We start from the raw sequence: 20,732 nt of genomic DNA, 5'->3' as shown, positions 1-20,732 counted from the left end.
ATTATGGAGTCAATGTTACTGAATGATTTTTTTTAATTTATTCATTGTTAGTGTGTGTGTGCCCACACACACATGTGTGATATATATGTGGGTATATGAGGGCAGAGGAAAGTTTCATGGAGACACCTCTTGTTCTACCTTTACGTAGGTTCTGGGGATTTAAATCTGGATGCCAGGCTTCAGAGGAGAAACATTTCTCTCTGAGCAACCTCACCGGCCATACGCCAGAAACAAAATATTTTCAAACATGAGTGTGTCTGTGTGTGGGTATGTGCGCACGTGAGTGCATGTGCTGAGTCTAGAAGGCGACATGGGGTATCCCGGAGCTGGAGTTCCAGGCAGCTCACAGCTGAGAAACACACTCTTAACCACTCCAGCTCCCAAACAAAGCATCTTTATAACTTTAATGGTCCTTAGAAGCAGGTAAGTCAAAGGTCTTGGTAAGACTATGATACAGAATAAAACTAAAAGTGCTTTTTCTCAAATTTTAATATGTTATACAGTCTCTAGTCTTCCAGATATCTTGGGTTTAACAGAACCACCTTTAAAGTTTAGTACCCTAACATGTAATGCCTCTTCTCATGAGCCACCCAGAATAGAGTCTAACAGCTGAGGCTTTATAAATGGCTGTGTAACTATGCATGGATCGCATACCCTACTCACCTGTTTGATCAAAAGCCAACAGCCATAAAACAGAGCCGAGTGACTTCTACTACTCTCAAGATCTGTATTTAAACAGGATCCAAATGAAATGTACTTATAAAAAAACACTTGTGGGCAGGTTTTTATAAAAATGTAAATTCTGCCACCAAGAATCAATCTGTGAGGGGTGAAGAAATGGCTCAGAGGTTAAGAGCACTGGTTGCGCTCCCAAAGGGCTCGGGTTCAACTGCCAGCACCCACATGGCAGCTCCAAATGTCTACAACTCCAATCCGGGGGATCCTGCACCCTCACACAAACCTGCATGCAGGCAAAACACCAATGCACATAACAGTAAAAAGAAAAAAGAATCAATCTGTGTACAGACAGCTACCACCTCCACTAATAATATAAACACTCTGCCTACAGGCACAGGCTCAATTAGCTTTAAGTAACTACCTCTTATTATGTAACACTGATAACCGATTTATCTCTTAGTAACTGAGTAGTAATGTGTTAATCCATAAATTGTGAAGCAACTGTGATTTCAATAACTTCATGACTTAATACCTAAAAAATTAAAGCAAAACCATCTCTGCTACTAAAACACAATACAGGTTAGGGCTAAGCTCAACTTTATGTTTAATGCTTTAAAAACATCTCCAGTAGGAAACAATTTGCTGAGGCACTGACCTGCAGTTTCGAATGGAGAGCCAGGTACACACGCAGAACCTCTACATTGCTGCGTATGCGAACAGACGCTCTCTCGGGCTCAAAGTTTGGGTTGATCAAATCGTTGAACGGCTCATTTGTAACATCATTTCCCAGTAAAGAATAGTAAAAGAAAAATTCAGGTTGCCTTTCTGGAAGCTTCATGGTACATGGAATTAACTAAGCATGTAAGGAAAAGAAGAACATTAGAATCTAGGGCACTCCACATGTGTCTGCTGTACTCTAAAAAATCTTTCCAAGAATGTTAATTTCAAGTCTTAAAATTAACCATACAAAATTTCAAAGTCTCTGCCAAATTACCTTTTTTCTCTCTTTCTTTCTGGCTAGTGGTTTCTTTCGATGGTGCTGCTGGGAGCCAAACTAAAAGTCTTAGAGATGCTAGGTAAGTGCTTTACACCTGAGTCACAGCCCCAGTTTTGGTTCTTTGTGAGATATGGTCACAAGCTGCTCTGAAACTCACAATCCTCCAGCCTCAGCCTCCCGAGTGGTGGGTTTTAGGCATGAGTCATACTGCTTACTTCTCTAACTGCTCCCAAATTGATGGAGGTGGGTTTTGTATCTTATCTGTTGCTTTCATTGGTTAACTAGTAAAGAAAATTGCTTGGCCTGATAGGACAAAAAATTAGGTAGGCGGAGTAGACAGAACAAAATGCTGGGAGAAAGAAGCCGAGTCAGGCAGTCGCCATGATTCTCCCACCCGACACAGCCGCAGGTTAAGATCTTCCCTGGTAAGCCACCTCGTGGGCTACAAAGAATATTAAAAATGGGTTAGATCAATATGTAAGAGCTAGCCAATAAGAGGTTATAACTAATGGGCCAAGCAGTGTTTAAAAGAATACAGATGCCATGTAATTATTTCGGGTATAAAGCTAGCCGTGCAGGCGGCCATGTGCCAGAAACACAGTCCACAGCACCTCACAACACCAAATTACTAAGCTGATTAATTTTTAAATGATTTATTTACTTTCACCTTAGGTGTGTGAGTGTTTTACCTACATGTATGTAAATGCACCATTTGTAGTCAATGCCCATGGAGGCCAGAAAATGACAATGGATTCCCTGGATTGGAACCATAGGCAGTTGTGAGTCTTCTCAACAACTGACCCATTTCTCCAGCCCCTAATCTTTTTGGGGGACGGGGCAGAGTCACACTGTGCAGTGCTGGCTGGGCTACAACTTCCTGCGTAGACCAGGCGGCCTTGAACTCGAGAGATGCGCCTGCCTCTGCCTCCCTAATATTGGGATTACAGACATGTGTCACTACACCCAGTTACCCAACTTGATTTTTTTTTAAATGTGCAAATAAGTTGTAAGGCAAGCCTGTAATTCCAATACTTGATGGTGAGGGCAGGAGTGTCAAGAGTTCAAGGACATCCTCAACTGCACACTGAGTTTGAGGCCATCATGGGCTACAAGAGACACTAAATAATCAATTAATTAATTTAACAAAAGAAAAGTCCAAAGAGACAAAAGACTTGTTTTCAGGTTCTCATTTCATTCAACATGAACATGTAGAAGTTATTTTTGAAAGGAGTCAAGTATTTTAAATTAAGCTTTTCTTATTATCATATACTTTATATCTGATTCTTATTCTAGCAAAAGTGGCACTGTATAAATGAGAAAATGTTAAAAGCCTTAATCCAAACTAGTCAATATATTAACATCTTAGTACATGTCCTTTATTTAAAAACAAACAACAAGAAACAGCTTTAAGACCAAACCATTGGTAGCTGCATAATGTAATAGGAATGTCACCTTTTAGCGCTAACTTTTGTGGCTAAAAGATGGTATTTTTGTTTATAAGAGAGAAAACATCATCCTTCTCATCTTTTGTTTCCTGAGATTGAAGGGATCAATATTAGCTCAGGACCCCAAACCACGTTCTCAGCACAAAGGAGATTTGCCCCAGAGGGACAAAGGGAATGAAATAAGACACAAAGATGGGAGATGGAAGACAAGGGAGAAACGGAAGGGAACAGGGAGGGGAGCAGGGTATTTCTCCCAGAGGAACAGAGATGGGACAAAGCACACAGGCAAATGGTGATTTATAAAGGGAAAAGGGAAACCCCACATTAGGATGAGGGGTTTGATTTTAACTGTGCATGTTAATTAGGTCAGCCAGAGGGGGCTTCTGATTGCTGGGCTTCAATACTTTGATAGCTGGACCTTGGTAGTCAGTCTAAGAGGACAAACTGACCAGATAAGGAAACAGACCTTGGTAGGCAGCTTTAGGAATTACTCTAATGGTTTTTAAGAACGCGGGAGGGAACAGAGGAGAAGGGCAAGGCCTGCCACCAGGGCCGTGTTTGCCATGCTTGTGCTGGCTAGAGGCCCTTCAAGGTTCTCACGCAGCCCCAGGCTGGTCTCAACTTTGCCTCAGCCTCCCAAGTGCTACGATTACAAGCACTGATGAGCCAGCACATCAGGCAAGATATAAAACATTTTCTAACAAATTCTTAATATTCATTATGAACATTTCATGTCTCAGTAGGAAATGCCTTAAATACAGTCAGATATCACAGAAAATGGAGGATAAATTACACACTGTCATGAAATGAAACTTAAGTAAAATGTGCTGTTAGGCTAAAAAATTATAATACAGGGTTAGAGAGATGGTTCAGTGGTTTAGAGTAGCCATTGCTTTTCAGAGGACCTGGTTCAATTCTCAGCACCCACATGATTGTTCCCCATTACCCAATCCCAGGGACTCTGACGCCCTCTTCTGGCCTCAGCAAGCACACAAATGGTACATGGACATGCACACAGGAAAAACACTCTTTCGTATCAAATAAATAAATCTAAAAATTATTTTTAATGTTATAATATAGTTCATACTTGAAAAAAATCTAAAAATGACAATTCTTATAATTACAGCACAGCATTGGAATCTAACATTCAATAAAAGTACACTGATTATTTTAACCTACACTTTAATATAATTTGTTTAATCGAGAAGATTTTAGTCACATGAACTGAGATATAGAACTGTAAAGAACATCAATTCTGGAGTCAGACTCCAGCATCCACGTCTCAGGCTAGCTGTGAAGCCTGGAGAAATGGCTTGTTTCGTCTCCGTCTTGCTCTAACAACACTGAAAGGGCAGCGCGCAGGACAGCGCCCATCTGAGCGACGGCTGCCTGTAAGAACAAAACAGTGTCTGGAGGACCTCGCTACTTCTCTTGACAACGATTACCTCAGGGGAGTTTAGTTAAGTGAAGAAGTATTTACTTTCTTTCACTGATGAAAAAAAGATAAAAATGTATTATGGCAGCTTTTATATATTTCATAGTACATTTAACTTCCAAGTAATTTCTACTACAGGCAGAGAATGAGATATTCTTTAACATTCTAGAATTCAGAGACACTGAGGTTTATTCAAAGCTTTCAAGACTTTAAGAAGGAAGGACGATTAGTCATCCAGTCCTGAAGCAGCCGCCCTCTATGATCCTGTGAGCTCTCGGCATAACCTTCCTCAGCGGCTGCTCGGCCTCTGCAAAGGCAAGCTTGTTTGTCTAGATGCGATCTCCCCGCCTTTGAGCAAGTGCTGAGAGAAGACACTCAACACCTTAGAGTCACCCAACTGGAAACAAGGTAGCCAGGGAGCAGGCACAACCACCTTTTCCCTGTTCCTGTGCACAAAAATCACCAATCTGCTTCCTACCAGCAGACCTGGCACTTCCTCTCATGTCCTCCTGCCACGATGGCCTCCTATCCCTCTGGAACTTTAAACCCAAATAAACCCTCTTCTGTAAGGTGCCTTGCTCACGGTTTTATCACAGAATAGAAAAGTAACTAAGGATGGGTAAGAAAGGCTGAAGAGAATAAACCAGATTTTCTGTTGTCCACTCTGCTGAGTGTAAGAAAGTCCTCTGATTCTGACAGAACACCTTATCCTCTACTAGCGCCCCTGACGATAGGCCAACGCTTGCGATGATATAAACAAAGTAAAATGCAATCCCCGACCCAAGTGTTCCTGGCATTGCTAATTTCTTCAAAAAGTCTATTGTTCAACAAAGCAAATGTAGCCAGGTGGTGGTGACACAGGCTTTTGAACCCAGGCAGATCTTCGAGGCCAACCTGGTCTTCAAAATGAGTTCCAGGACAGGGTCCAAAGTTACACAGAGAAAAAAAAGCAAATGTAGAAGTCCCTTTCATCACAAGTACAAACGCTGCCTGATGGTCAGTCTCTGCTGCTGCCAACATATTGAAACATATCAAAATCTATAGCAAAAAATGTTTGCTAGCATGAAACATTTTAAAAGACTTTTGTACTTATTTGAGCATGTGTGAGAAGTGTTTGTCTATGTGGGTTTGCACATGTAAATACAACTGTTTACAGAGGTCAAACCTGATTCCAAACTCCTGATAAAATCATTAATCTGAGGGGTACCGTACCTGCTCCAGCTGGGTGGCAAATGCTATGGTCACTGACAGAATAAAGGGATCAGTACAATACTCTGCTGGTCCGATCTGATGGTAGCCTCCCTCCTCATTCAACACAGCAACAACGTCCTTCGGGTCGACTCCAGACAGGCCAGCAGGAACTTTACAGACAAAAAAACAAAATTATACTAGACTGTAATTCCCCATAACTATTTTGTTTCATTATTTTTAGATAAGATCTTGTGATATAGCCCAGTTTTGTTCAAAATTTACTATGTTACCCAATCTGGCCCAGAGCTTATTATGTAGACTAAAATGGCCTTGAATTCACAATCATTCTGTCTCAACCTCATGTGTGCTAGGATCACAGGTCCGTCTCACAGTGCCTGGCCCATCAGAAACATTTAAAAGCTTATTCTACTTATAATTAAGAAATTGGCCATTTTCATGGACACAGTATTTCAAAAGGATTCCTCTAGGAAGCTTTAATTTTATTTTTCTGTACATAGAAACAGTATTCTGAAGTAAAGTGTTTTTTAAGTCACTTAATGGATCACACAGAGAAGAAATGCACAGCTCATTTCTTTATCAACTGTGCACTGTGGAGTGAAGAGTATGCTAGACTTGGCTGAGGGCTGGGTAAATGAATAGAGACCATAGGACTGGAAGGCATGCTCCACACAGAGGGCAGTATGTAACAGAGCCAGCACGGGCAAGTTAACAAAGCCAGAGAAATGAAGGTTGAGGAAGCCTCGTGAAGTAGCTTAGAATCCCAGATATGGAGGGAGCAAAAGGACTCCATATCCAAGGCCTGCCTGCCTGAGCCACAGGGACAGTTTAAAGCCAGCCTGAGCAACTAAGAAAATGTGTTAAAACAAAAAAATACAAAACCTGGGCTGAGGACACAGCTCGCCAGCAGGACACCTGCCGAGCATGTGCAGTGCCCACTATTAATACAAGAACAAAGAACTGAGGCAGGAGAGACAGACCCCCGAGTGAGGACTGACTACAGAAAGAGCTATGGAGCCATGAGGACAGAGCTTGGCACACTGAGTTTGCTCACATAATTTTTATGGTTTTGTTTTTTAAGAGTATGGGAAAACCATCAAAAACTTTTGAGAAGAGACCATCCCAGTCAAATGCGGGTCAGTGCGAAAAAATTAGATAGTGTTGGGAAACTTGTAAACTGATTAAAGAAGGAAAAGAGCAAGACGGTCACAAACTAAAATTAGGTAATAGTGCTGGGGAACGCAGGAAGTGAGCACTCACAGGGGGAAATGTCTCATGGCCGATGAAAACCTATGTTCTCAGACCATCCGCAAGCAGGCCTCTCCTCTAGGGGCCCACCCCAAAGGAGTGTGTTTACTCAGCACTGGCTGAGAATGGCCCACGATTAAGAGCACAGACACTTAGCCAAACGCTGAAATTCCAATCCCAGGGTCTTTTAGTTGTATCAGAAAACTGTATGTTCTTCAGTCTTTGTTTTTCCCTTCCACAAAGCTTTTTATGTGGTTGTTGAAGATCAAATTAAACGCTGAAAGCAAAGCACTTAGCACGCTACTGGACACATGAAGCACTCTGACATGGGTAGTCATGGTGAGAGAAGCCCACAGAGCTCAGGAGGTAAAACAGAACTGGTAATAGGCTTCTCTGGCTGAGCACAGCGGCTCACGCTCTAACCCCAACACTAGGACGCTGAAGCAGAGCTGTTACAAATCTGTGGCCAGCCTGAGCTACACAGTGCATACCACACTGCAAGACTGTCTCAAAACAGGAGAAAAATAAAAAGAAAGCACAGTCAAAGTGACAACCTGTATGTTTGGAAATAAAGACAAATGAGAATGAATCTTATGACACAGAAAGGAATTAAAAGTTTCAATTTGAATACAAGCTATGCAATATTAAAAACATGAATAAACATATACAAAAAGGTATTATGTAAGTTATAGTTCATGTGTATCTCTTCCAAAATTCAGGAGTTGAAACTTAATGATGACTGTGATAATGGTATTAAGATCACAGTCTCAGTCTCAAGAGAAGCTCACTGGTTAAGAGTATTGGCTGTTCTTGCAGAGGACCTGGATTCAGGCCGTATCACAACCGTCTATAACTCTACTTCTGGGGGATCCGAAGCACTCTTCTGAAAACGAAGAACACTGCACATACATACATGCATGCAAGCTAACATTCACACACATACATGCAGGCAGACACTCACACACAGAAAAATAAACAAATCTTTTTTTAAAAGTAATGAGATGGAGAAGTCAAGACAGTTCCTTCAAGAATGGAACTAGCTGTGTTCATAAAAGGGCTTGGCAGAGGGGGTGCATTTCCTGCCTGCCTGTGACTCTCATATGAAGAACATCAATAATCCCCATCAGATGCTGGTATCTTTGCAGCCTTCCAAGCATTCAGAAATGTGAGAAATTAACCAGTCCATATTCCGTTCCAGCAGCACAGACTAAGACTATTTACGTATTCAAACAAATGCACATGTGTATGTGTATTAAATGCATGTATACACATTACATAACTTAGCCCACAAAATGGGTCTGAGAGCAATAACAAAATAGCAGCTGACATGCCTAATACCTGAGCTTTTACCTCTAAACATTTTCTTAGTAAAAGGAAGTGAAGATCCTTAGAGAAATGGCTGAACTGAGAGCTGAAACACAGGCAGTACAAGATAAAAACCAGCCGGGCGGTGGTGGCGCACGCCTTTAATCCCAGCAATCGGGAGGCAGAGGCAGGCGGATCTCTGTGAGTTCGAGGCCAGCCTGGTCTACAAGAGCTAGTTCCAGGACAGGAACCAAAAAAAAAAAAGCTACGGAGAAACCCTGTCTCGAAGAAAAAAAAAAAAAAAAAGATAAAAACCAGATTATCTTCCTGTGCCAGAAAATATGATTCCAGGGTATGACATGAGAGACAGAGCCACACAGACAGCAAGAAACATCGGAGCTGTCCTAGTACACCTGCTGTTATTGGATCACAGTACTTGAGACTAGAGAAGTTAGAAAAAAAATGCCTGACAATGCTCATGGCAGGAAGACATGAGGAGACTTTTTTTTTTTAAACTAAGACCCTTATTAATGGGGATTCTTCAGGGTCCTTAAGGCAGTGTAGGGCAGAGTACTGGGAAGGAGTTCGTGACAGCAGAAGTGACTTCAAAGACAGCCCCACTCTAAGGCTAACCCACCCCCTTGGTGACACAGGAATCCATTGGTCATGAACAGAATCCGTCGTTCATACAGCAGAGCCCGGCAGCAGTCTGTTCTCAAAGGGCCCAGCTCCAATTTCCTTCAGGTCTTTGGAGATTAAGTATCCATCACATGAGTTTTCTGGATGTACCTAAACATGACCAGGGACCTGAGGGAAAGGAAGGGTGAACAGGCAAAGCTCAAAGGACACCAATAACAGTGAATCTCTTCTGAGTGTGACTTCATGGGATATGTAACATAACCAGAACCAAAACCCACCGACTTAGCATGCAGTTACTAAAACCCAAAGAACAGACACTGCCAAAAGTAAAATCCAGGTCGGAGAGATGGCTCCGCACTTAAGAGCACTGGCTGCTCTTGAAGAGAACCAGGGTTCAGTTCCCAGCACCTAAGTGGCAGCTCATAACTGTAAATCCAGTTCCAGGGGATCCAACACCCTCTAACTTCCACTAGCACCAGGCACACATGGAATACACAAACATACACACACATACACACACACAGACTTCTGGTGAAAATGTACCAATGACGTTTCATCAACTGCACCAACAATCGAGTGCTGAGCTGTTGTGAATGAGTTATCCTAGGGTCCATACACAGGGAACATTCTGCACTTCCCAACTCTGCTATGATGTTAAAAGTGCTCTATAAGGGTGTGCTAGTATATGTCTCTAATCCCAGCCCTCAGGAGGCAAGGGTAGAGGCAAAGACAGACAGATCTCAGTGGGTTCGAGGCCAGCCTGGTCTACATAGCAAGTTCCATCCAGCCAGGGCTACACGGTGAGATTCTGATTCTAAATAAATAAATAAATTTAAATTTAAAACATGTATTAGGCTTTGCTAAACTACAGTTAAATAATAAACATACTATAGTTGAGAGCTTTTCTATGCTCATCCTGGAAAGAAAATGTTTCTAAGTAACAATTTTTAAACGACAAAATTCTCTGTTCAAGTTTAGAAACTAAAGCTTTCCCAGATTCTAAGATTTTTAAATAAGAGCTAACCTCTGTAAACAAGTTTGCATGTTACACGTGTTCGCAAGTGCTGGGGGATAATGCTCTCTTGTACACTGTAAAGATTTGTCACTCATATTGGTTTAATAAAATGTTGATTGGCCAGTAGCCAGGCAGGAAGTATAGGTGGGGTGAACAGACTGGGAGAATTCTGGGAAGAGGAAAGGCAGAGACACTGTTGCAAGCCAGACTCAAAGGAAGCAAGATGAGAATGTTTACTGAGAAAAGATACCAAGCCACATGGCTAAACACAGACATGAATTATGGGTTAATTTAAGTTGTAAGGGCTAGTTAGTAATAAGTCTGAGTAATAGGCCAAACAGTTTATAATGAATATATAGTAATATAATAATTATATTATGTTAATATAATTAATATAATGTGTGTTTCTTTGAAACTGAACGACTGCAGGACCAGGTGGGACAGAAAGTTCTGTCTACACACAAGATCATATTTGCCTATAAACAGGGTAAATCAGCTTATGTTCCTGTACACAGGTCCCATGACATCACCCTTCCTAAAGTGCTAGTGCAGAGGAACTTGTGCAAGAAGGTCTCTAAGGGAAGATGCACATAACTACATGTGCCAGCACACACCTATAACCCAAACAATCGAGAGGAAGAGGGAGGAGGATGGAAGCATAAAGCCAGCCTCAGTTACATGTGAGGTCCAGACCAGCCTGGTCTACTTGAGACCCTGTCTCAAAACAAAATAAAACAAAAACAAATCAACCAAAAACCCACAAGAGACAGAGGAGAACAAACCTTTTCCATCCCGAGGAGGGGCTCCTTTTGCTTTAAAACTCTCCACCTGTGCCTTTGTATCTGTTTCCAAAGTGATACTTATCTGTATCTCAGACTTGAACTTGGTGTATTTGTTACTCAGCAACTGGTACCACTTAGGTGCCTAGATAACAAAATAGAAGGCATGGTGAAACTTAAAGGGAAAGTACTCAGCACGTTACTTAAGGTTTTCACTCTTTTCCTACAGCCTTTTCAGTACCTTTCATCTCTTAAAAAACAAAGGCCAGGCCAGGCATATGGTGGCTCAGCCTTTAATCCCGGCACTCGGGAGGCAGAGAAGGCAAATGTCTGAGTTCTAAGTTAACCTGGTCCACACACTGAGTTCCAGGCCAACCAAGGCTGCAAAGTTAACACCCTGTCTCAGAACACAACAAAATGTCTTTCCATATTTTCTTCAAAACAAATGAACTCCATTTAGGAAGCCAGCAACTAAGTTTCCCTCTGAGAAAAATACTGAAGCCCTCAGACTGTCTTCTTTGCTCTCATTCCAACATTTCACAGGGGAAAAAACAACACACGTCTATCTTCAGTCTCCAATCTCACGACAACCTTTAATAACAACAGCCTAATTAATCATCGGTTTCTTTAACTCCTGATATTAGGTCTCTTCTTGTTCTTCATATCAATTAAGAAAAAAGAAAATGTTACTACTCGTGGTGGTTTGATAAGAGTGGCATCCACAGGCTCATAAGTTTGAATACTCAGTCACCAGGGAGTTGAACTGTTTAAAGGGTTAGGAGGTGTGACACTATTGGAGTGGGTGTGGCCTTGTTGGAGGAAGTGTGTCACTGGGAGTGGGCTTTAAGGTTTCAAAAGCCGACACCAGGCCCCGTTTCTCTCAGTCTGTAGATCAGGAAGTAGCTCTCAATTACACCTCAGAACCATGCCTGCCATGCTTGCTGCCATGCTCCCATCACGGCAATGATGGACTAAGCCTCCGAAACTGAAAGCAAGCCCTCAGGTTAGATATTTCCTTTATAAGAGTTGCCAGTGTCTCTTCACAGCAATAGATCAATGACTAAAATACCACTAAGAAATAGCATAAAATGTCAAGGCAAAGGACCAAAAGTTGTGCTTCATGAGCCATTGACTTGGCAGACGCTGACAACAAAGACCTTCTCAGAGGACACGGTAGGTTAAACTACCTGACCACCCCACAAGACAGCACCCTCAGGAATCCCAGGGACCAGACCAGCCAGAAGACATGGTCAAGCCACAATCAAAAGCACAATACCTGCTTTGTTTCTTGAGCGGTTCTTAAGTCCAAAACAATGTAGCCTATGGTTTCCTTGGCAGAAGACAGAGGGTCCAAGGCAAAGCACTGCAGTTTGATAGGAGTGCGCTGTAACCTACACGAAGATGTGTGTGAGCAATACATGAGTCTTTCTAAAGTTATGTTTCTAGCAGCCTTAAAAAAACTTTATTATCCAGATTACATGTCTGTCGGGCCAAGCATTATCTAGTCTGTATTTTCTAAAAGAGTCTTTAACTAGAAGTCTTTTCCTACACACCTGTGATGTACTTGGCCTTCCGCAAGTCAGAAATTATCATGAATGTTTAAGAAAGACAAAAAAATTATCTTTCTTATACAGTACTATCACATATAAAATCTTGGCAATGCTCTGTGAGCTGACAGTGATGGCAGTGCGGACTCTGTGCAGCAGGGAAGCCCTGTCCAGTCACGCACAGAGCTGAATAGATGCTGCCATCACTTAGCTAATGGAGTCACTGTTTAACACCACGTAGTACTAAATCCACCTAGGAATTCTTAGCCTAAATAACCAAAGTAGTATATCACATGGTACTAAGACAAGTACAAGAACACAGCAAAATCAAATATTCTGAATGCCAGGAAAAAGACAACATTTTAACATTCATTAAGAATTTAATAGTCCTTCAGATAGAATCAACGTATAATCCAGCAATAAAAATAGTAAGAATTCTGTTAATTTTGTCAATTTTCTGTCCTGACTTGATCGGACTGAAATGATTTGTGGGAGTTTGGATGGTGGTGGTTTTCCTTTTTTTTTTTCCTTTGAGACAGAATTCTAAATAACCCAGGCCAGCCCTGAACTCTTTTTGCCCTTACGTCCAGACTATTGGGATTAGAAACAAACCATACTATGCCCTGTTTTTAGAAATATATTTTTAAACCGGGTAGTGGTGGCACTCAGGAGATAGAGGCAGGTAGATCTCTGTGAGTATGAGGTCAGTCTAATCTACAGAGCTAGTTCCAGGACAGCCAGGCTACATAAAGAAACCCTGTCTCAAAAAACAAACAAAATGAAACAAAAAAACTGTTTTAAAAAACATAATTTGTCATTTAACAAATAAAAGTACTTCTGTTCTTGACTATATCTAGTCTTAAAGTTCATTGAAGAAAAGATGATGTTACACTTCAGATCCATCTGAGGTGGGAAGACTCACCCACTGTGGGCAGTACCAGTCCTCAGGCAGTGTATCCTGAACTGTTCAAGAGTGGAGAGGGTGAGCTGAGCACACGCATGCAGACATTAATGCATTGCTGTCTGCTCTTAACTGCTGATGTAACATGACTGCTTCGTGTCCTGCAAGCCTGTCTTCCCTAAAGCGACATCTGTGACCCGCGATTTCCCTTTCTCCCTAAGGGGCATTCACCAGGGTGCTTTATCACAGCAGCATGAAATGAAACAGAGAGAGAGCCTGTCTCAAACACACACACTCAGCAAACACGATGAGCACCATAATCAGGAAGTTATAAGATGTACTTAAAAGTATAAACAAGGACAAAGATGCTGACACAAACTGAGCGGAGCCTCACCTGTGCTGATGAAGAACTTTCCTGTCGATTTCCCAGGCTAACTCGGTAGCAAATTCGGGCTGGTCAGTGTGGTCGACAGGATCGGTAGCCAGCTGCTCCCCATCAAACTTCGCTTCTACCACCAGCATATGTTTTGGACGTTTGGGGAAATGGCGGCCTGAAGAGAGAAGATACGCACATACAGATCACACAGGATCACAAAGCACCTTTTAAATATTGGTGCGTGTCCAGGTAGCTGGCTTGCACACTGCATACACTACTCCCAAATGCACCTGCACTTGCTTCCATAAACTGAAAGCCGTCACTTAGCACTGAGTGCTTCTCCTCCAACACTAATGTGCATATGAATCACCTGGGGACCCTGCACCAGGGCGGAAATCAGCACGGCAGGTCCAGTGGGCCTGAAAGCCTGCATTTCTAACAGGTGATCAGACCCTGCAGCATGCTTGTGGCCCACAAATGAGTACATTAGAAAGAAGAAAAGCAAATGGTAAAGTAAGTGGCTTCAAAAAGAAAACAGGCACTTAGCCAAAAAAGAAAACCAAGGGTCTAGTGGAAAGAAAAATTTCAAAATTGGAAGAAAGTAAATGGCAAATAAGAATCCCTAACAATCTTGTGCCGAGGTGATTACTTTGATTTTTCAGTCTGGTGAGGGGGATCATATGGAGGGAATTTTAACCATTATTAAGTAAGCAGCCACCCCCCTGCTATTCACCCCGATTAAAGCTACTTGGCGAGGAATAAGATGGACAGGAAAGGCTGGATTTGATGAGCTGGTGGCACACATAGATAGCCCCAGCACTGGGGAAGTGGAGGAAGGAAATGGACAGGAAAGGCTGGATTTGATGAGCTGGTGGCACACATAGATAGCCCCAGCACTGGGGAAGTGGAGGCAAAGAGCCTGGATGACATGACAGCCCAAACCAAACCAAAGCAAAGCCTCTCTGGCCCCAGCAGAAGCAAGCTGAACCCTAACTGCAGTGTTTGGAAGCACTGCGGCAGGACACACACTGTGCCATTGCTGTGACCCACGGGCCTTAGGAAGTCAACCTGTGACCAACATGGCCTAACCCCCGGCGGAGGAAGTAAAACTGGAGTAAGAAACAAAACAGTACAGGACTCCATCAGTGAGGTGCCTGAGACTGCCCAGGGATGGATTCCATGAAGAACACGACCCAAACCCAGAGGGAGACTGATCCAGCATCCAGTTCACCTTGACAAGTTCAACTATCGGTCATGAATTAAATGCTCTGGTTTGAAGAAGAAAAAGAGCTGAGTGCAGCTGACTGCAGCTGAGGGACAGGGACAGCGAAGAGCAAGCATACACTCACACAGATACAAATGAAATAAACACGTCTGAAAGTGTCCTTTAAAAACGTCAGCCAGAGGCTCTTATTTAAACTCCATACTGGTTGGTTTCTTGCCAACTTGACAGAAGCTGGAGTCATCTGGGAAGAGGGATCCTCAGTTGAGAGAACGCTTCCATAGATTGGCCTGTGGGTAAGCCCGTGGGATATTTTCCTGACTAATGACAGTTGGGATGTGGGGTGCACCACCCCGGGCAGGTGGTCCTGGATGGTATAAAAGAGAGCACGCTGAGGAAGCCGTGGGGAGCGAGCATCTTTCTCCAGGGACTCTGATTCCCACAATGACGTACTGGGACTGGACTGTGTAAGAAGAGATAAGTCCTTTCCTCCCTCCAGCTGTCCTTCGCCACAGCCTTTTCACAGTAAAGTAAGACAACAGAAGCCTTGTTTTGTTTTGTTTCTTATCTTGGAACCGAGCACACTGTGAGCACACACATTCTAGAAATGTAGCTAGGAAATTCTAAGTAGCTCGATCTAACTGGAGTTCTGGTACACAGGAAACCTAAACGGGCGGGCAGAAGTCGTACCACAAGGGCCCACGCTTGCTACTCTAGGAGTGCAGACATATGGGAACTCTGAAAGGTTTTAAGACAAGATCTGTGGATCAGAAAGATCACTGTCAGGAAGTTCAGGGCAGTAGTTGCTTCTGGAAGAAAAGAAAACCTTTAGGAAACAGAGACTATCACTACAGGCAAGGTGATGAAGGTGTGTAACCAGGCACACCTGAGCGATTGTAGCACCTATAATAAAATCAACAATTGACAATTCTTTGGAGGACACTGATGAATCCCAGGCTCCCGGCTTAACTGTAAGCACTACCAGAGCCGAGGAGAAGACCATATGCCAGTTTTAGGTGTGTTTGTGGTAGCAACCTAACTGACATCCCTGACTCCAGGTCCAAAAGCTAAGACGAGTCAGGCTCCTCCTTTTAGTTAGGACCACAGCCACCAACCCTCTCAGAAGAACAACTCTAACCTCCTTGGCTTCCAGGGTCCTCCAGAGCCGACTCATTCTAGTTCTTTCTGACCGAGGACAATATTCCTAAACACTCACCTTTCTCTACCACAGTTGCCTTCTGGCTTCTCTCCTCCCACCCCGTTCATTCCTGTTACCTTGGCTTACCTAGTCACCCATCCGTCCGTCTGAAGCTCTGGGCGGAAGGCACCTCAATCACTACTTCTATTCTGCTGCCAAAGCTACACTGACGCTCTGTATCAAGTTTTGATCACAGTGCTGCCCAACATACCATGTCTTACAACACCAATCTGTCCATGCCAAATAAACAGACCCCTCTATCATGAACAGCAGGAAAACCACGAGATTTTTTTTTTCATAGAGAAAGCCCTGTTCTAAATTTAAAAGCCTCTAACAACCAATTAGAAAATTATTTCTGGGAGGCAGAGGCAGAGGCGAGACAGAGGCAGGTGGATCTCTGTGAGTTCAAGGTCAGCCTGGTTTGCAAGAGCTAGTTCCTGGACAGGCTCCAAAGCTATAGAGAAACCCTGTCTGGAAGAAAAAGAAAATTATTTCAGTCTTGGGGGAGGGGGGGTTGCTTATTTGTGAGGGCTTGGGTTTTTTTTGTTTGGTTGGTTGGTTGTTTTTGTGGAAGGAAGGAACTCACTAGCAGACCAGGCTGGCCTTGACCTTGCAGAGATCAGCCTGCCTCAGCTGAGTGCTGGGATTAAATGCAGGAGCCAACCACTCCCTGCTTGATCTTGTGTTTTTAAGCAGTGAAAGAACAATTACAATTGTCCCTATTATTTAATAGTTTCTGGTCAATTTTTTTATTCCAAAACTCAGAAACCATTTTTACCCAGTTTTTCTTCCCTCTTCTCAACAGCAGCAGACCTCTCCTGAGGGGATGGGGTCTAGCCAACACCACCTGGGGATAAACTCACACGATGACTTCGTGTACTGACAGCTTACTCCAATTAACCAAACAGCTCCTAGCTCCTCCACTTTGCTGCAATCAGCTAACTACACTGAACAGAAGCAACGTTTGTGGTGTGAGTTTGAGAGCAAAGCAGGCCTCCTTTTCCCACACCTTAAGTGTGCTTTGTAGCCAGACCATCAGCCCAGCCTTTGGTCCTCTGACCCATCCCTTTAAGACCCAAATAAATGTCATCTCCTCAGGAAACATCCCCCAGAAGAGGAGGCTGTGCCAGCGTGACACACTCCCCCCACTTAACTCTCTCAGTATCTAGACTTAGTGCCACCTGCTTTGCCAGCACAGAACCTGACATTCAGTAGGTTCCCGATAAACAAATGTCATTCACTCGACGAACAAGTAAGGGTCATTTAATGCCTTACCGACGGTAGTTCCCTAGGTACGCGATCAAGACGCGTAACGGGAACAGATTCAGCAATACATGGAAATGGTACGAGGCTTGTGCTCAAGTCAATGGCAAAGTTCTTACGAATGGCATTAGCGAGGACCTGCTGCACCGAGCGTGCTTTGCAGGCACTTTTAGCTCGTATATAAAAGCCATCGACAGGCTGCTTCTGATGGAAATCGGTTTTTTTCTACATTCTCTGGGGCTACGGCTAGTCACGCTAAATATCACTTATCCCTAATAGCACTCACGCTCCCCGGAGAGATGTTTAAATCAATTGCCTAACAGCCCTCGCTCCATGCAACTGAACAAGTCCTCGGGGACCACAAAAGCAGAGATGACAAGGTTCGTAAGGTTAACAAAGCCGCAGTCATACACTACACGGCTGAGGTCCGGGAAACAGCAGTTGCAAAAGAAAAAGAGAGAGAGAGAGAAGAAAAAAAAAATAAACACCGGAGGCCGCTCACCTTCTAGGATGGATACAACGATGAGCAGCTGGTCGGATTTGGAGACCATGGTCGCGGCGGCGGGGTCTGCAGGGAAGGGAACCCCCGTGATGCGTGCAGCCGGACCCCGCAGGCCCGGGAGCCTTCGCAGCGCCCGGCCCCGCTCCCCCCGGGCCGCCGACCAGGCCCTAACCCTACCCCGGCTCGGCGACCGCGCCCCACAAGCCCGCAGCCCCGGCACCTTTTGCCGCCTGCTAAGCCGCTTTCAAACGCCCGGGCAGCCGCAGCGGACGCCACCGCGCCCCGCTTCCGCCTAGCAACCAGGCCCGCAGGCCCAGAGCCCGGGGGAGGCTGGAGGACAAAGGGCGATAGAGACCAGGGCAGTCGGGGATAGAACGTCCACCAGCCCGCCTCACCTCCCGCCCTTTGACGCTCTTTCCCGGAGCCCTAGGGAGACACGACTGCGGTCGCCCGCAGCGTCGCCTGCTGGTCACCTGCGGAAATGCAGGAGAGTTGAACCCCCGCAGACTGCGCAGCCGCACCACTGCCCTAAATGCTTCCTGGTCCTGCGTAGCTAAACTCTCTTTAAGGAGTGGGACGGCCGCGTACTGTAAACGGTATGCTCAGTTTTAATCTGAGAAATAAAACGATAGTTTGTTTTTTAATGCTCAGGCACCTGACATCAAGACAACTGACCATGTTAAGTCACAGAAAATTAATGACCCGAGTGTAAACTGTTCTTGCGCATCTCTTTAAATATTTGTCCTATGACCGCAAGTCCTGTCAATACGGTAGTTACTGTAACTGCAGACGCTGACGTAATCACTCCCAGAATAGGCTGTACCTTAGAAATACCTCTTCAAAAGGAAAACAAAATTATCACGTGGGCGAGAATGTTTAAAGGTGTAGGTTCTACCCAGACGTAGGAAATTAGCAAAATCAAGGCTGAAAGTTAACGTCTGAAAAACTGTAAACCCACATTTTCCCTCCCATTTTCAAGATTTGAGTTTTTTTTAAATGCAAGATTAGACATTTTAAAGTTTTCTCTAGCTTAAAACCTGGAAAATTGAGTGGATTGGAGCCTTCGTGGACTCGTTTAGCGTTCAAATTTGTGGTAATTTCTCTTGGAAAATCAAAGGCAAACCACGATATATATAAGAGGGCAAAAAGTAAAACAGCTGAGCCGAGATCTCACGAAGCAGTGGGCCTTGGTGTGCTGACTCTGGCTGTTTTCCTTCTCTGTAAAGCTGGGAGACAGTTGGAGAACAGTTACAACAATCTCTGAGCCCTGCTGCTATTTCTGCTCCTCTGTCTTTCTCTTCTTTGTCCCTTAAAGAAGAGGATGTGGAGGCTAGACCAGATTGTCTCTAATGTCCCTTCAGGACTCCTGAGAGGTTTTTCTGAAATGTGCTCTTTATACAAAACTAAACTTCATGTGCATTGCTGGGCACTGTATTCTTTTCTGAAAGATCTCTAAAAGTAGGCAGGATCATACGGTGGCCAGGTGAGTAGGTTTTTTTCTATCAAAGGTGTGATGTCAAATGCTATATGGTTATCTTTTTACATGAGTAATCTCATCACTTAATAGCTATAAAAACAGTTTTTATGATTTATAACTTTTTATTTGAAAACAATACACTTATTTTCCTTTAGGATACCCAACAAGGCTGAAAACCCAGATTAGATTATCACTAATGCCGGAAAAGTCTCATCTAAAACATCTGTAAAATTAATCAATGAACTAAGATGAGGGAATAGAGAGATGGCTGAATGATTAATATAGTACTTGCTGATCTTCCAGAGGACCTGAGTTCAGTTTTTAGCACCCATGAAGGCAACTCACAGCTATCGCTAATTCCTGCAGGATGGAGACCCAGTGACCTCTTTTGACTTCCTCAGACGCCTGAACATATGGAATACACACACACACACACACATATACACATACATACACACAAACATGCATGCACACACCCACACCCTTTTTCTTGTAGAAAAATTTTTAAAATAACTCTTTCCAAAAAATATTTTATTATGTTTTATTTATGTGTGTGTTGTGTGTTATGGGGGGGGGAGGGTCACACTTAGAGGTCAGAGGACTGCTTCTGCAAGTCAGTCTCTCCTTCCACTGTGTGGGTCCTAGGGATGAAACCTGGGTCACGAGCAGGCAGATGCTTCTGCTCGCTGAGCCGTCATTGTCCCTGTCTGAGGCATCTGGCTTTCTTCCCTGAACAACACGATCATGTGTGAAGTCCCCCACTGGCCTTGCAGAAAGCCTTCAGTAGCATTTGCATGATGCCTTTGTTTTCACAGACTGTACAAAATGGGTGATCTGAAAGTTGCCGTCTAGAAACGGACTGTAATTCCATCATCCTCTAAACCCATGGTCCCGTAATCTAATTCCCGTGCTCTGGTGCTCTGTTAGACGGCAGCAGCTTCAGGTCCAGCGTAAAGCATCACGTGTTAGTTTAAACTCATGAGGGGAAATGTTATTATAAGTTTATGAAGTACCAATTACTGTCTCCAAATACATAAGAAAATGTTTACAGCATATGTAAATTGTATCTATGAGACAATGGAAGATTCATTGCACTAGGAACATGTAAGTATGCAAATTTAAACTGATAGGTACTGAATTCATTAGTTTGCTAATCATATTATGTAGCTTTCTATTTCTATAAATTTCTGCAAACAAAAGGGCATCTTGGCTCAGATCGAACATTTCTTTTCCTATATCTATTTCACATGTTGAATAAACCCTACTTTGTAGTATTTTTATGTTTCATTTTCAACAACTTCTATGGCCCACCTCAAAAGAGATTGTAAATTTTATTATATTTCCCTTCTTTATTTCATCTCCCAATATATCAACAAGCCCAAATATATACTTAATAAAATTAAAACAAGCTCTCAGGACTAATAAAATCAACATGCTTATTGAATAGCTGCTATTGTAAAAACATAGTACCAAAATTTGACCTTCAAAAACTGCTT

General features: G+C 43.3%; 1 protein-coding gene across 3 annotated transcripts in view; it reads right to left on the bottom strand.

Annotated features, from left to right (window-relative positions):
• LOC121453675 (centrosomal protein of 120 kDa) overlaps positions 1-18,001 on the bottom strand; it is a 58,574-nt gene extending 40,573 nt beyond the window's left edge. Inside the window, exons 1-7 of one of the 3 annotated variants that reach the window (XM_041660598.1) lie at positions 17,980-18,001; positions 17,760-17,825; positions 13,593-13,749; positions 12,027-12,141; positions 10,754-10,895; positions 5,768-5,916; positions 1,334-1,531 (exon numbers count right to left, since the gene is read on the bottom strand). In XM_041660598.1, the coding sequence (XP_041516532.1) occupies positions 1,334-1,531; positions 5,768-5,916; positions 10,754-10,895; positions 12,027-12,141; positions 13,593-13,749; positions 17,760-17,808 (810 nt within the window). In that variant the 5' untranslated portion in view covers positions 17,809-17,825; positions 17,980-18,001. The other 2 variants (XM_041660601.1, XM_041660597.1) reach the window with 2 other exon arrangements.
• Between the last annotated feature and the right edge of the window lie 2,731 nt (positions 18,002-20,732).

This window comes from Microtus oregoni, unplaced genomic scaffold (genome assembly GCF_018167655.1).
Source record: "Microtus oregoni isolate MIOR12 unplaced genomic scaffold, Mior012 000011F_ref0000422, whole genome shotgun sequence".
NCBI lineage: Eukaryota > Metazoa > Chordata > Mammalia > Rodentia > Cricetidae > Microtus > Microtus oregoni.
This window is presented reverse-complemented; position numbering and strand designations above follow the sequence as displayed.